Source organism: Colias philodice, chromosome 18, assembly GCF_061535455.1.
Source record: "Colias philodice isolate Cphi_HAF_F1 chromosome 18, ilColPhil1 Martin Lab GWU primary, whole genome shotgun sequence".
NCBI classification, from domain to species: Eukaryota; Metazoa; Arthropoda; class Insecta; order Lepidoptera; family Pieridae; genus Colias; species Colias philodice.
Genome location: NC_143103.1, coordinates 4,414,800 through 4,428,401, shown reverse-complemented (window position 1 = coordinate 4,428,401; position 13,602 = coordinate 4,414,800). Strand labels below are relative to the sequence as shown.

The 13,602-nt window shown below is 36.0% G+C and overlaps 1 protein-coding gene and 2 long non-coding RNA genes across 3 annotated transcripts in view; 2 read left to right on the top strand and 1 right to left on the bottom strand.

Moving 5' to 3' along the window:
• The window catches only part of LOC149480368 (uncharacterized), a 95,321-nt gene that overhangs the window by 38,066 nt on the left and 43,653 nt on the right, over window positions 1-13,602 (bottom strand). The gene's annotated exons all lie outside the window — the stretch shown is intronic.
• puf (ubiquitinyl hydrolase 1 puf) overlaps window positions 1-13,602 on the top strand; it is a 45,008-nt gene that overhangs the window by 12,424 nt on the left and 18,982 nt on the right. The window contains exons 25-47 of the mRNA XM_089706849.1: window positions 167-289; window positions 790-939; window positions 1,120-1,231; window positions 1,315-1,529; window positions 1,671-1,839; window positions 2,097-2,323; window positions 2,921-3,124; window positions 3,695-3,867; window positions 4,336-4,502; window positions 4,612-4,705; window positions 4,953-5,130; window positions 5,410-5,550; window positions 5,923-6,080; window positions 6,306-6,432; window positions 7,580-7,690; window positions 7,990-8,066; window positions 8,145-8,253; window positions 8,916-9,074; window positions 9,404-9,598; window positions 9,844-9,990; window positions 10,434-10,601; window positions 11,182-11,457; window positions 11,821-11,955. Of these exons, the coding sequence (XP_089562975.1) occupies window positions 167-289; window positions 790-939; window positions 1,120-1,231; window positions 1,315-1,529; window positions 1,671-1,839; window positions 2,097-2,323; window positions 2,921-3,124; window positions 3,695-3,867; window positions 4,336-4,502; window positions 4,612-4,705; window positions 4,953-5,130; window positions 5,410-5,550; window positions 5,923-6,080; window positions 6,306-6,432; window positions 7,580-7,690; window positions 7,990-8,066; window positions 8,145-8,253; window positions 8,916-9,074; window positions 9,404-9,598; window positions 9,844-9,990; window positions 10,434-10,601; window positions 11,182-11,457; window positions 11,821-11,955 (3,615 nt within the window). The remainder of the gene's footprint in view (window positions 1-166; window positions 290-789; window positions 940-1,119; window positions 1,232-1,314; window positions 1,530-1,670; window positions 1,840-2,096; window positions 2,324-2,920; window positions 3,125-3,694; window positions 3,868-4,335; window positions 4,503-4,611; window positions 4,706-4,952; window positions 5,131-5,409; window positions 5,551-5,922; window positions 6,081-6,305; window positions 6,433-7,579; window positions 7,691-7,989; window positions 8,067-8,144; window positions 8,254-8,915; window positions 9,075-9,403; window positions 9,599-9,843; window positions 9,991-10,433; window positions 10,602-11,181; window positions 11,458-11,820; window positions 11,956-13,602) is intronic.
• On the top strand, window positions 6,629-7,112 carry LOC149480373 (uncharacterized). Its single transcript, XR_016317037.1, has 2 exons — window positions 6,629-6,905; window positions 7,014-7,112. It is a non-coding gene; the product is annotated as an uncharacterized LOC149480373 (long non-coding RNA).

The window sequence follows — 13,602 nt, the reverse complement described above, 5'->3', positions numbered from 1 at the left end:
TGCACCTTTTATTTAACCCATTGAGCCCCGAACGGCCCGATCGGGCCACGACACAATAGATTTTCTATTGTGTCTGTGATTCCGGGGCCTGAGTTATTAAATCAATAGCTTTCAAAAATGGTTATTTTTATTATGAACAGTGAACTATTTAATTTACCACGTGCAGGTGGTCCAACACGCTATGCGTATGTGCGTGGTGTGGGCGCGCGGTGGTGGTGAAGCTGCTGCGTTAGCTTGGGCGCTGAGAAAAGCGGCGCCGAGATTGTTGCTCGATGATGCTGATCCGGCGGTAAGTTTGTTACTTTTAACTAGCTTGTTAAGCTATTGGATAGCTTCTATCGCGGGCCTTGAGCACGGGGACCGAATCCAGAAATTCCGTAACGAAAAAACCTCACGCTCCCCACTCCGACGGGCGTGGAGGTATGGCTTGAAGACATGCTATGCAATAGCTTTACCGCGGCAGTCCTCGAGTGCCACACGTCTTTTTTAATTAAAAAAAATTATAATAGAGGGATGTATAGGGATAGGCTGGTTTGCTTTAGAAACGTACACGTTATCAACCAAAATTTCATAGATATAAATTGCAATGGAATACTGTTATCATATTTTGGACAATATAACATGATTTACTCTTACAAATTCGAGACAAAACATAGATTGTTTTGGTTTGATAAATAGTTTTTACCATTGTGTAAAGTTTGAAGATATTAGATACTATTATCTAATCTATATAAGTTATTCTTGTTTATAAATAGCAAAACTTTACTCGAATCTATGTATTTTTCGCAGGTACGTCGCGAAGCCGGCAGTGCATTGTACCGGTTATGTGCGGGCGGCGAAGTATCAGTTTTAGCGCCACTTTTGCAATTACTTCTACAGCACCTACCAAGGGCAGCTGATATGCGACCTCATCACCATCACCACCATCATCATCATGAGGTGATACTTAGTTACAAAGTTACCTTAGTATTAACGATTTAAGTTATGTTACCATAAATCCTATATTTATTTTTAAACTTTGGTTTACCAGCAAAGTTAACTATAGAAATAGTTTCTTCTCTGAAGATTTCAGTCATCTATAAAATTTTATGTGCTCAAGTTTTTGTTAAAATGTTTAAGGTTGTTCACCATCACGCGGAAGAAGGCAAAGAACCATACGGACCAGCGTGTCGTGATTATTTCTGGCTAGTTTGTAGATTGATAGATGGATTACCAGAAGACTTCTTTAAAGGTATATTTTGCCTATTTTCAGAAAATTCAATTTGTAAAATTTCCCAGTATAATTTGACTTTTATACTTTTATTAATCCTGCAGAAGGTGCATTATCTGAAGATAGCGGAGCCCCAGATCTCAATGAATTATGTGAACAAATCAGTTGTTCGCTTGAAAAGAGGGAAATAATAGAAAAGCGTTCAGAACCATGCACGCCAGATGACGGACTATATGGACAATTGAGTTTACTCACACATCTGCTGAAACACCCTCTAACATTCAAAACTTCCGAACAGGGTACTAGGACATTAGAAATGGTAAGTGATAAGATTAATTTAAATGTTTCAAAATACTAAGATTACAAAAAGGGAAAAATTCGATCCAAACATTTCAGAAGTCATTTTGTTTAATTTAAAGACATTTTAATTACTTAACTATTTATTTTTTTGTTATTTTAGGTGTTTGGCTTTCTATTCGATGTACCGAACCCGTCACAACGCAATTTACCAAAGTGCAAGTCGCAGAAATCTCGTGCTGCGGCGTACGATTTGCTTGTAGAGTTGGTTCGCGGTGCTCCCGATAACTATATGGTGCTTTATCAGAAACTCATGGAACATCATAAACCAGGTAAGAGTTGCAAATGTTTTCATTTATGTAAGATTGTTTTGTCTTATTGTTCTATGTGCAAATTCTTTGATATAATATGAATTGTGAATATTGAATCTATGGTAGCTTTGCTAAGGACAATATGAGTAACTTGTCTGAAAGAGAAGTACCCAGTAGGCCAGGATTTGCGTCAAACGCAAATTTGATAGCTAACGAACTACCACTAACATAACTTGTTTTCTTTGAATCTAGTTGACATATTTAATGAAAACAATCAGGTCCAGCATCTTCATACCCGTGGGACTACTGGCCAGCGGAAGAGTCGCGGTCGGAGTGCGGCTACGTGGGGCTAACCAACCTGGGCGCCACGTGCTACATGGCGTCGTGCATGCAGCACCTGTTCATGATGCCGCAGGCCCGCGCGGCGCTGCTGCGTGCCGACCCGCAGCACAGCCGCCACGCTGCCACGCTGCATGAGATGCAGCGCATGTTCGCTTATCTGATGGTATGTGCCGCCTGTAATTGATCATTTTTCTTTATCACTACATAGTATAAAACAAAGTCGCTTTCTCTGTCCCTATGTCCCTATGTATGCTTAAATCTTTAAAACTACGCAACGGATTTTGATGCGGTTTTTTTTAATAGATAGAGTGATTCAAGAGGAAGTTTTTAGTATATAATTTATTATGTTTTAGACAAAGAGGGCGAAGCCGCGGGCGGAAAGCTAGTTGCTAATATACAAGAGAAAAAAAAAACAATTTGTTAACTTAAAGATAGCTTAATCATTGGCCATTGGCGGTCTTAGCGCTTTAAAGCGATTTCTTCCAGACATTGATTGTATTTAACTAAATAATAAAACAAAAATTGACACTGGATAATAATCCAGAGGTTGCGCGAACACCCTGTGATGGATAGTGCCGTTAAAAAAAACACAAAAAAACCATGCCGCATGTCACTTGCTGCTGTGTAATAACTAATAAGTAAATCCTCAATAATTTAAATTCAGGACCATTGTCTTCAAAAATAGGGTTTAGATTTAATTTTTTTACAAAATATCTCAGTTAATAGTAGGTATCTAATTTTATGTTTTGTTTTCTATCAGGAAAGTGAACGAAAGGCGTACAATCCCAGAAGCTTTTGCAAAGTGTACCAAATGGATCATCAGCCGTTAAACACAGGGGAGCAGAAAGATATGGCGGAATTCTTTATTGACCTCGTGTCTAAGCTAGAAGAGATGACGCCAGAATTGAAGAAATTAGTCAAAACATTATTTTGTGGGGTGCTCAGTAACAATGTTGTGTCTTTGGTAAGTTTAATTAATCTATTATTCCTTGATATTGTATTGTTTATAACAAGTTATAGTCTTTTTCATCATCTCTTTACGAGCTTATTGTGCCTTAAATTTAGTCCACAAGAATTGTCTAATAATCCATATATTAATTTTAAAATAATCTTTCTACATAATGCATAGATTTATAGGTTAACTATTTTATCTTTATAAATATGTATAAGACTTGTACAGTAATCACTAAACTTAATGGCTGGGCTGAAGTTGGCACTGCCGTTATCTTGCTTATGTATTTTATTACTGTAGTACAGTCGATATGTTATGTTCCACGAATTGACTGCCTAATTTCAGCCCGGCCTTAAATATTGGATTGGATCTAATTATTGAAGTGAAAACTTCTTTAGCGGCGTTGAGCACTTTTTCTGTAATGGGTATAAAATCTTAAACTCGCGTCAGGACACGTGACCTGATCGAAAAAGCGTAAGACGGATACCATTCCAAAATAACAAACATGCTCAACGTTAATAATCAAGTTTTCACTTCTGCCGGCACTCCCGCAGTGCAACCCGTCTTTTTTTCCCATTCCAGGACTGTCCGCACGTGTCGCGCACGCTGGAAGAGTTCTACACGGTGCGCTGCCAGGTGGCGGACATGCGCAACCTGCACCAGAGCCTCGACGAGGTCACCGTCAAGGACACGCTCGAGGGCGACAACTGTTACACGTGCTCGCATTGCTCGAGCAAAGTGCGGGCTGAAAAACGGTATGTATCTGCCACTTTATGTAACACATTCCTCGCTAGGACTGCCTGCACGTGTTTCGCACACTGGAGGAGTTCTAAACGGTTTTATTCCAAAATTTTAGTTTTAAATTGACGCAGATTCATTCAAACGCACCTTAGTGTACAAAACTTCAAATTTCTTTTCTATATTAATGTGTAAAAAAAATTAATCGTATTATAGAAACATTGTTTTATTTATTTTTCATTTTTTCATGGAAAACCTTTTACAATTCTTAAATACTGAACAATTAAAAAAATATACTTAAAATCTAAATTTACATTAACATAAAAGAAAAATAAAAATAAAAGCAATGTTTCCTGAAGAGGTCTTGGCTCAGCACAATGTCATAGTTCTAAAAAGCATGACGCCTTAGAGAAGCTTATTGAAGAAATATTAATTAATGCTACATGACAGTGACAATAACTCCAATTGGATGATTTCTATTTCAGAGCGTGTTTCAAGAAACTCCCGCGAATACTCTGTTTCAACACGATGCGGTACACATTCAACATGCTCACAATGTTAAAGGAGAAAGTGAACACGCACTTCTCGTTCCCGATGCGGCTCGATATGTCCGGATATGTGGAGAAACATCTCATGCCGGCACAGTATCAAGGTAATTGTGTATTTCGTATGTCATAACTGTATTTAAAATATCGATAAAAATGCCTCCAATTTATCAACATTTTCTCTAACAAAACTTTTTATTATGATTTATTTCACAGAAGAGAAAAGGAAATCGGCTGAACTAAGGAAAGATGGTGAAAGCAGTCCCAATAATGAATCTGATGATAGTTTAGAGGAGGAGGAACATTACGAGTAAGTAACCAAAAACTGAAAGTCCTTGAAATATTTTTTACTTGGTGTCATTGTCTTGTATGATATTTTGCGTTCTTTAAATGTCTTAAGTTATAAAAATAAATTAATAAATTGAACATAAAAGATAACACATGATGTCATAGCAGGTGATATCATAATTTTATTTCTGTTTTTTTTTGTTCGTATTTAGTCCAAGTACTGTTTTCATTATATCATTTATTGTTTTTTAATTATTGTGTGCCTTTAGATACGAGCTGATCGGCGTCACAGTACACACGGGCACAGCGGACGGCGGGCACTACTACTCGTTCATACGTGACCGCGAGCGGCCGCAGCACGACCGCTGGCTGCTGTTCAACGACGCGGAGGTGAAGCCCTTCGACCCGGCGCATATCGCCGCCGAGTGCTTTGGGGGCGAGATGACGGTGAGTATGAACATACACACACGAAACAATACATACAAGTAGACACACACGCACATACAAACGCATGCACACGCACACCTGTATACATGCACGCACTCAGGCACGCACTCATGCACGCACACACGCACGCACACACGCACGCACACACGCACGCACACACATACGTACACATGCTCGTATGCATACGGTCGTATACCACATAACGTACAAACACAAGGAATCTGAATTGTATCTGAATAACAGATTATAATAAAAATTCTGATAATTTTCTCATTGCAGAGCAAAACATACGACTCAGTGACTGATAAATTCATGGATTTTTCCTTTGAGAAGACAAACAGTGCATACATGTTGTTCTACGAGTTGAGTCCGCCGCGGAACCAGCGTGGCTCTGACTCTGGCCAGCAAGAAGAAGCACAGGTAAATGTAGAAGAATAATATTATACCAGGATAAACTCTTTCATATAAGATCTGTACTTAAATAAATATGATAAGTTGGGTAAAATTCATTATTGAGGAAAATTAATGAAGAATTTCCTCGCACACACCCTATAATATAGGAATTCACACTATCACTATATTTTTCAAGTTACAGTTCATTTTTTACATAAAAATAAAATATTTGTCCTTTACATTTTCATTATTTCATATCAAATGACTGTATTGATGTGGAAATTGGAAAAACTTACTTAAGATCACTATTTTGAATGGCGCTAGTTTTATATGAAATTTAAATTTATACTAATTAAAACGGGAAATTGCGAAATATTTATAACAATATATTTTTTACAGTCATCGACTGCAGAAGAGAGTCCAAGTTCGTCGCTAGAGCGGCGCAACGGCGACAGCAATCCCGAGATCGAACTACCTCCGGATTTGCTCAACTGGATATGGGACGATAACATGCAGTTCTTGCACGATAAGAATATATTTCAGCACGCGTATTTTACGTGAGTTATTTTACTTTTCGCTTGTGTAGTATTTTTATTGAATTTCATAGAAAAACGGAAAACTTAACGCAGTCTATGTAAATGTGTTTAATTAAATTTATTTTCATGATGTTAAAGTTGAAAATGACCATAGAAAAATATTTTAGGTTTTAAGACTTTATTACTGACCAGAATAATTTTCCATAGACGACATAATATGTTTAATTTCTATTATTTTTTTTTAAGATTCATGGGTCAAATGTGTAGTTCTGTACCGCAATCGCTTTTGACATTGCGGCCGGAAATCACAGAAGTGGCTGCAAGATTGTCCACGTCGTTTTTTATTGAAACGTTTATCCATGCTAAAGAAAAGGTATGTATATTTTTTTTTATCGAATTAAAGATTTTTCATGGATTAATACTATTTAATTTTGAAAATATTTAAATATTAATTAAAAAAAAATATAACTGCGGAATTTTTTCTATTCTTGAAAAAATCAAGTCTTTATAAACATTTATTAAAATGATTTAAAATTTAAATTGAGACGTTTAAGGAGAATAATATACATAATATAGGTCTACCAGAATCTGATGGCATAATTATATTTAAGAAATAAAAGATTTTCATGTGGCAACTTATTTGACAACTATCAAATTGGTTGTCAAATTATTTGTCTTTTTTGCAGTTGATAAATAATTTTTAGGATTTTGTCTAAAAAATCTTCGAAAATGTCGAAAAAGCCGCTGTTATCACAAGCAAGAGGTGTTGTTTATAATGTGTGTAGAAAAATATTTGATGAAGAAGGGTCAAACACATCACAATTTTCAATTTAGAAGATTTTATTGGTAAATTGGACTAACCCAATTTGATACTTTCATTTAAAAAATATTATATGTAGGTAACTATAATATTATTTGTTGATTGGAATATAATTTTATGAAAACTTATTACAGGAGTTTCCAATACGGCTATTCGTCAAGTCCAAGCTGTCCAAGTCAATTTTATAATGTGTGTATCTGATAATACTTACGAAAATAAACAGTTTTATTTTATTTTTATTTTATTTTATAAAAAAATATAAGCAGTCTAGTTTTCTATCGATATAACATCGATATTTTCACATGGTATAATGATAATGAACATACAAATATAGGTATGTGTAAATAATAATATGTATTACCTGTATAAAAGTAATATGTATATTATACATGTAAGTATGTACCTACATAATATTAAGTGGATATCTCATTATTAAGTACAGTATTGTCCACTTATGTAATGTGACTAATGATATTGAGAACAAACTAAAAAATAAGCAGTATCAAGATCGTTCAGTCCATTTTCCCTAGGGTTGCACACTCAAAATTTTGATTTCCCTAATTGCCATCAGATTCTGGTTTACCTATAACAAAATATATTGCATTTGGCTAACATAGCTAAAAGCTTGTACCATAAAAGGATTGGAATAAATAATATGATAGTTACATTTAAATAGTACAATTTAAATATTAATTCACAGCCAACAATGGTATCATGGGTGGAGTTAGTGACGAAGCAGTTTAACGCGTCCGCCGCTGCGTCTGAGTGGTTCTTGGGACACATGGCAGATGACACGTGGTGGCCGATGCAGGTTTGGATTATTTGTTTTTAATTCTATATTTTCTTTATCCAGGAATTATTTGTGTATTAAAATAAAAACATGTGATAAGGGATGGAAGATTTCTTTCAAAGATTTGAATTTTTTAAGTATCTATTTATTTTTCCTTGTTCACAGCTGTTATTAACATCTAATATTACTTATTATTCAATGATTCGGAGATCATTTATTGAAGAAAACATAAAATTATTATTTTTTGGCCTATTTCAATCGTTCGACTTCATTATGTTCTTTGGAGACATTTCCTAATATATTTCTATATTCTTTTTCAGGTGCTAATAAAATGTCCGAATCAAATGGTTCGGCAAATGTTTCAGAGGCTATGTATGCACGTCATACAGAGGCTAAGGTAACATCAATATTTAATATCAAATTTAATGCTATTACTAAATGCTAGATACTCTATTAAATGTGATATTTGTTTCAGGTCTAGTCATTGTGCGTTATACCTACAGGGTATGGAGGAAGGCGAGGATAGTAGTAAATTGGGCGAAGCGAGTTGTGTTACTAGGTTTATAAGGATGTTGTTATCTTTGGTAAGTTATATATTATTTTACGTAATAACTTTACTTTAGAAAGATTTTTAATACTCTTTTACCAACTTACAAAATAGGGGGAAAATTAGGTATTTTCAATTTTATTTCTACTTTTTGAAAAATTCGACATTTAAATCTAAACTTATATTATAAAGCTGAAGAGTTCGTTTGTTTATTTGAACGCGCTAATATCAGGAACTTCTGGTCCGATTTGAAAAATTATTTTGGTGTTAGATAGCCCATTTATCGAGGAAGGCTATAATTACGCACGCTATGACCAACAGGAGCGGAGCAAAGCGGGTAAAACCGCGGAGCATGGTTAGTGTTTCATATTCATGGGAAAACATGTATAAATAAATAAATAAATAAATATAAATAATAAATATTTCAGGAAAATTTTCACACACGGCACAGTCTGATCCCATACTAAGCTTTCGCTTGTGTTATGGAAACCAGATGGCTGATAAACATACATATATAATTTTTAAATAAATACTTATATAGATAATTAACACCCAGACACAGAGCAAACATCTTTGTTCATCACACAAATATTTGCCCCGGGTGGGAATCGAACCCACGACCTCTGGCTTGGAAGGCAGGCCCACTACCAACCAAACCAACCGGTCAGTGTGGTCAATAAATTGGTACTATTGCATCAGATGGAGTCAGGCGCGCGGTCGCACCTGCGCCACCTGACGGAGTACTTCAGCCTGCTGTACGAGTTCAGCAAGATGGGCGAGGAGGAGGGACGGTTCATGTTGCGCGTCAACGCTATATCGAGCATGGTCAACTTTTATCTCGGACAGAATTCTAATACGGTACGTTGGTTTTTGTTTTATTTGCACTGATATTAAAAAAAGGAAAAATTTGCTGTCTGTATGTTAAATAACTGATAATATGTATACTTATTGTTTTATCAAAAAAATTATCTAGTATAAATGCGGGTTTTATGTATTTAAAGAGTTTAATAATATCCGTTTTCTTTTTTATACTTTTGAAATGAAACTTCTCTAGGTGCGTCACGTCATGGTCATAGAGTAAGGCGACGATTTTGGTATCTTTGAATCTTGCCAAAGAAACACTTCTGACACGTGTGCTCGGTACACTCTTTTTTATATTTTGCTAAAGATAATACAATGTTCCCCAGGTGGAATCCCCCACCGAGGAGGCAGGCAGTAGCGGCAGCGGCAGCGGCAACAACGAATCTGGCGGTGATAAACTACGTCCCGGGGCGTTGGACAAGATGGTCGCCCTCGTGGCGGGCCTGCTCGAGCGCAGCCGCGACGCCGCGGGGCAGCTCGCGCTGGGTGACAGCGACGCGAAGGCGCTGCTTCACGCTAAGGTATTGTTTCTTATTGCAACCCTGTAATGACATGATCAAGTATGAATTGATATTTTTGGTTTTATGGCATTCAAATGCTTTAAATTTTTAATAATAGAAAAAAAAATTCTACTCTATAAATTATTTTAACGCACACAATAATTTTAAACCGTTCAATTGTACTAACTTTTCTAGCAGGAACGAACTCTTATTAATAAAAATTTGGAAGTATCTAATTAGTATTATATAAAACGTTTTATTTGCAGGGGTTTCCATTTCTCTACCAACAAACACGAGACTGCCTGAACCTGCAGCAGACGCGCTCGCTGATATTCGCACTGTGCCGTTGGAACGAGCCGCTCGCGCAGAAGATCGTGCACATGATATTTCAGGCGATTGCGAAACACTCTGAAGTTAGTTGTGTTTTAATTATTGGCATTAGACGTATTATTTTAAGGGCTGATTTTTCAATCTTTGGTTAAAACTTATTCGTAGAATAACGTATTAAACTACCATTTATGAAATGTATTCTAATTGCCAGTATTTGACAGTTTACAGGTGACATTTTAATATTATCGTGTAATACTTTATTGGACGGGTAAGTTTTATCCAAGCATTGAAAAATCGGCCCTAAGTAAATTTATAGTTGAAAATTTATAATTGATAAGAGAAAAGAAAATGACACCTTGGTTATCTTTTAAAAATGTTGATTACATTTATTTTAAGTATTAAAAAGTTAATTTAAATGTATGCAGTCTAAACACAATAATTTTTTTATATAATTTGTAAGCCTCGTTATAATCTACCACATTGAACTTATAAAAAATCCTTATTAAAAATCGAGATATTTTCGCAGAGCTGCGGGCCGTTTTTTAAATTGATAACGCTGCTGGTGGAGGGCAGCGGCGGTGGGAGCGGTGGGGGGGCGGGCGGCCTGCCGTGCTTCACGCAGCTCGTGCTCGCGCGCCTGTGGGACCTGGCCGACGTGTGCCCGCACGCCGCGCTCGAGTGGCTCGCCATGCAGGTGCGGGACGGTTACGAGACGAAGTTATTGACGAATTTTATGCTATTTATAGAGGCTAAACTGTTGCTATCTAGTTACGTTAATCGCAAGATGTAAAAAAATATAAAATTGTTGCAACAGGAGAGATATTGTTTGAGAATAAATGTTTGTCCATGTTAATGTCTTCATATACAATTGTATATGAGCGAGGTTTTTTTTAGTCGTTTAGAATGATATAAATTAACAAATACGTTTATTTAAAAATTTTCGACATTTTTCTTAGTATATACTAATATGAACTATACATTTATATTTGCACCGTAATTTATTTAATTAATTAGGTTCAATTTGAACCTTAATATGTACTTTCCAATTAAGATTTATTTTGTTTATCAAATTAGTTATTTTATGCAATGAAACGTTTTTATTGTCCATTAACAAGTTGTGGCAACTTGTCATTAAAACAACACTCGGCTATCTATTTGTATCTTTTATATCTGTAATCATGTAATGAGGACTGTTTTGTAAGTTGCTTAAATAAATTCCGTTATTTTTTGGACCCATTCTACATTTGTTAACATGGTTCGTAACAACGTGTCAGGTGCCGCGCAACAAGGCGGCGCACGCGTGGGCGCTGCGCACGGCGGAGCGCTGGGTGGAGCCGCAGCTGCTGGCGGCGGGCGCGGCGCGGGTGCGCGCGGCGGCCGCGCTGCTGCTGGTGGCGCTGGTGCCGAGCCAGCACTTCCGCGCGGGCTACGCGCGCGCGCGCCCGCACACGCACCACTCGCCGCACGCGCACCACGCGCACCACGCGCACCATGCGCACCACGCGCACCCTGCCAAGCTGCCCGACACAGCGCATCACACGCTGCATCAGGTAATAAGTGTGATAATACATAGATAGTTTTTATACTAAATTATTTTCTTATAGGAAAAGTGGTACAAGAGAATGATAGTTTTGAATTTTGGTAGATACTGATTTTACTGATATGGACCATATTCATTCAGTTTGTAAAAATATTTCAAGTTTCGATTATCTTTTAAAATTGATCCTAATATTTTGCTAAAAATGCACTGTCATTTACATTTTATTTTTTGCAAAATATTCCGCAACTAAAAATATATTATTTTATATGAGTAATTTTAACGAGGAACTTGATTGCAAATATTAAAATTAATAACACCGCAATATATTATATCAAACGAAAAATTTGCCACTTGCATTTTAATCTTTTCCAAGGTATATACGATGTTGTTGAGCAAACTGAAAGCAGCCCGCAAGTACACAGACATCGCGGTGCACGGCACTATGAAGCTAACTGCGTATTTTGGTGTAATGTCTTACTGCGTTGTGAGCAGAGTGGAGAAGTTAATGGTCAGTATAATAACATGCATTTCTTGTAACACTTTAATTAAATCTTTAGATTTAGCCAAATTATTTTACTTATTTAACACGCTCTAAACAAATTAATAGACTACAAGCCCGCATAGGACAAAAATATGGGTCAAATGAACCACCAGGGGACATATCTAGAACGATAGCAGAGCAAAAAATAATAAGATTCATTACTATGCCGTCACTTGTAAGCTGTCCAACTGAGTGCAGATGAGAATTGAAAAGTACAGGTAGACTCGGTAAATTTTGGTCGTATGTTTCTGTACGGCATTCTTAACCATCGATAGATCCATTAAAAATAATAAGAAACCGCTCAGTGCCGTACAAAAATGGTGGTCCACCAAGTCGGAATTTTTATTTAATTTCCGAGAGTTACCGGGGGTAAATTTGGTCATTTGACCATGTACGGCATCTGTGTCATACTATTAGCTAGAGAGCTAGCGCAAAGCTACCTGTATGTATTTGACCAGACTTGGATTTTTGTGTGTTGATTCCCCTATACCTACTATACATGAGATGAGGAGTCACTAAGCCCAGAGTGGTGGACGGGGCGCGCGCTCGGGTAAGACAGGTGGAAATTTTTGGTGAACTTTGAAACCATTTGACCACGTCTGCCATTTTGATATTTGAAAATAGATGATTATTACTATCGGAAAATAACAATGGCAGACCATTATCACGCGGATAACATTCTGGCAGACACTTACGAAAGTGCTGAAAAAAATACAATTTTGAAAGTATTTGACCAGATCTGCCATTCATATATTTTATTTATTAGGGTCTTAAAAACTTATTTTCGAAACGGCAGACATTTTCATTGCGTACAGACTTCAGCAGACAACAAAACTTTACAGACTTCAGCAGTCAACAAGACTTACTACATGGTCAGATGTATATATGTATGTATTACGTTCCCTGACCTTACATCAATGATTTACTTTATTAATGTTTTTATGGTCATTTACATTTAATTTTGAAAACTATGGAATAAAATTTATAAATTTGATGATACAAAACTAAATACATTCGTAAAGAATCTCAAATATAAAGTTGTGTTGCAAATAACAAATCATCATTTAAATATTTAGTTTATATTTTCTTTATTTAAGAAACAATTAACAATTACAAAACAACATAAAAAAACACGCATGCATTTATTGAAATGTTCATACATCATCACTATCGTATGGCGTTGTGTGACTCGTCTTCATAATCCATTGAATCGGATTCTGTAAAAGTAAAACGTAAATTATATAATAAAAGAAATGAGTAAAGTCAAAAATAATTATTAAAGAATTAATCATTATAAACTTACCTAGTAAGGCAATGCCTTTGATGTCGCACGATGCCGCCGCGCCGCCAGTGTAGGTACTTCTGCTGCTACATGAAAATATGCTAGGGTTGCAACAAATGGGAAATAAAACAATTGTGATCATAACTATTATGATGTAATCATTTATTCATATGTACATTCAAAACAATTGCGATTATTAAATCTGATGTAATTATTTTTTCATAAATAAGTATATAATTATTATTAATTACATAATATATTGCACTGTGAAATATTTACGTATCACTTTATTTTTGATGTTCTTAATTGTCTTTTATAAAATTTAAGTGACG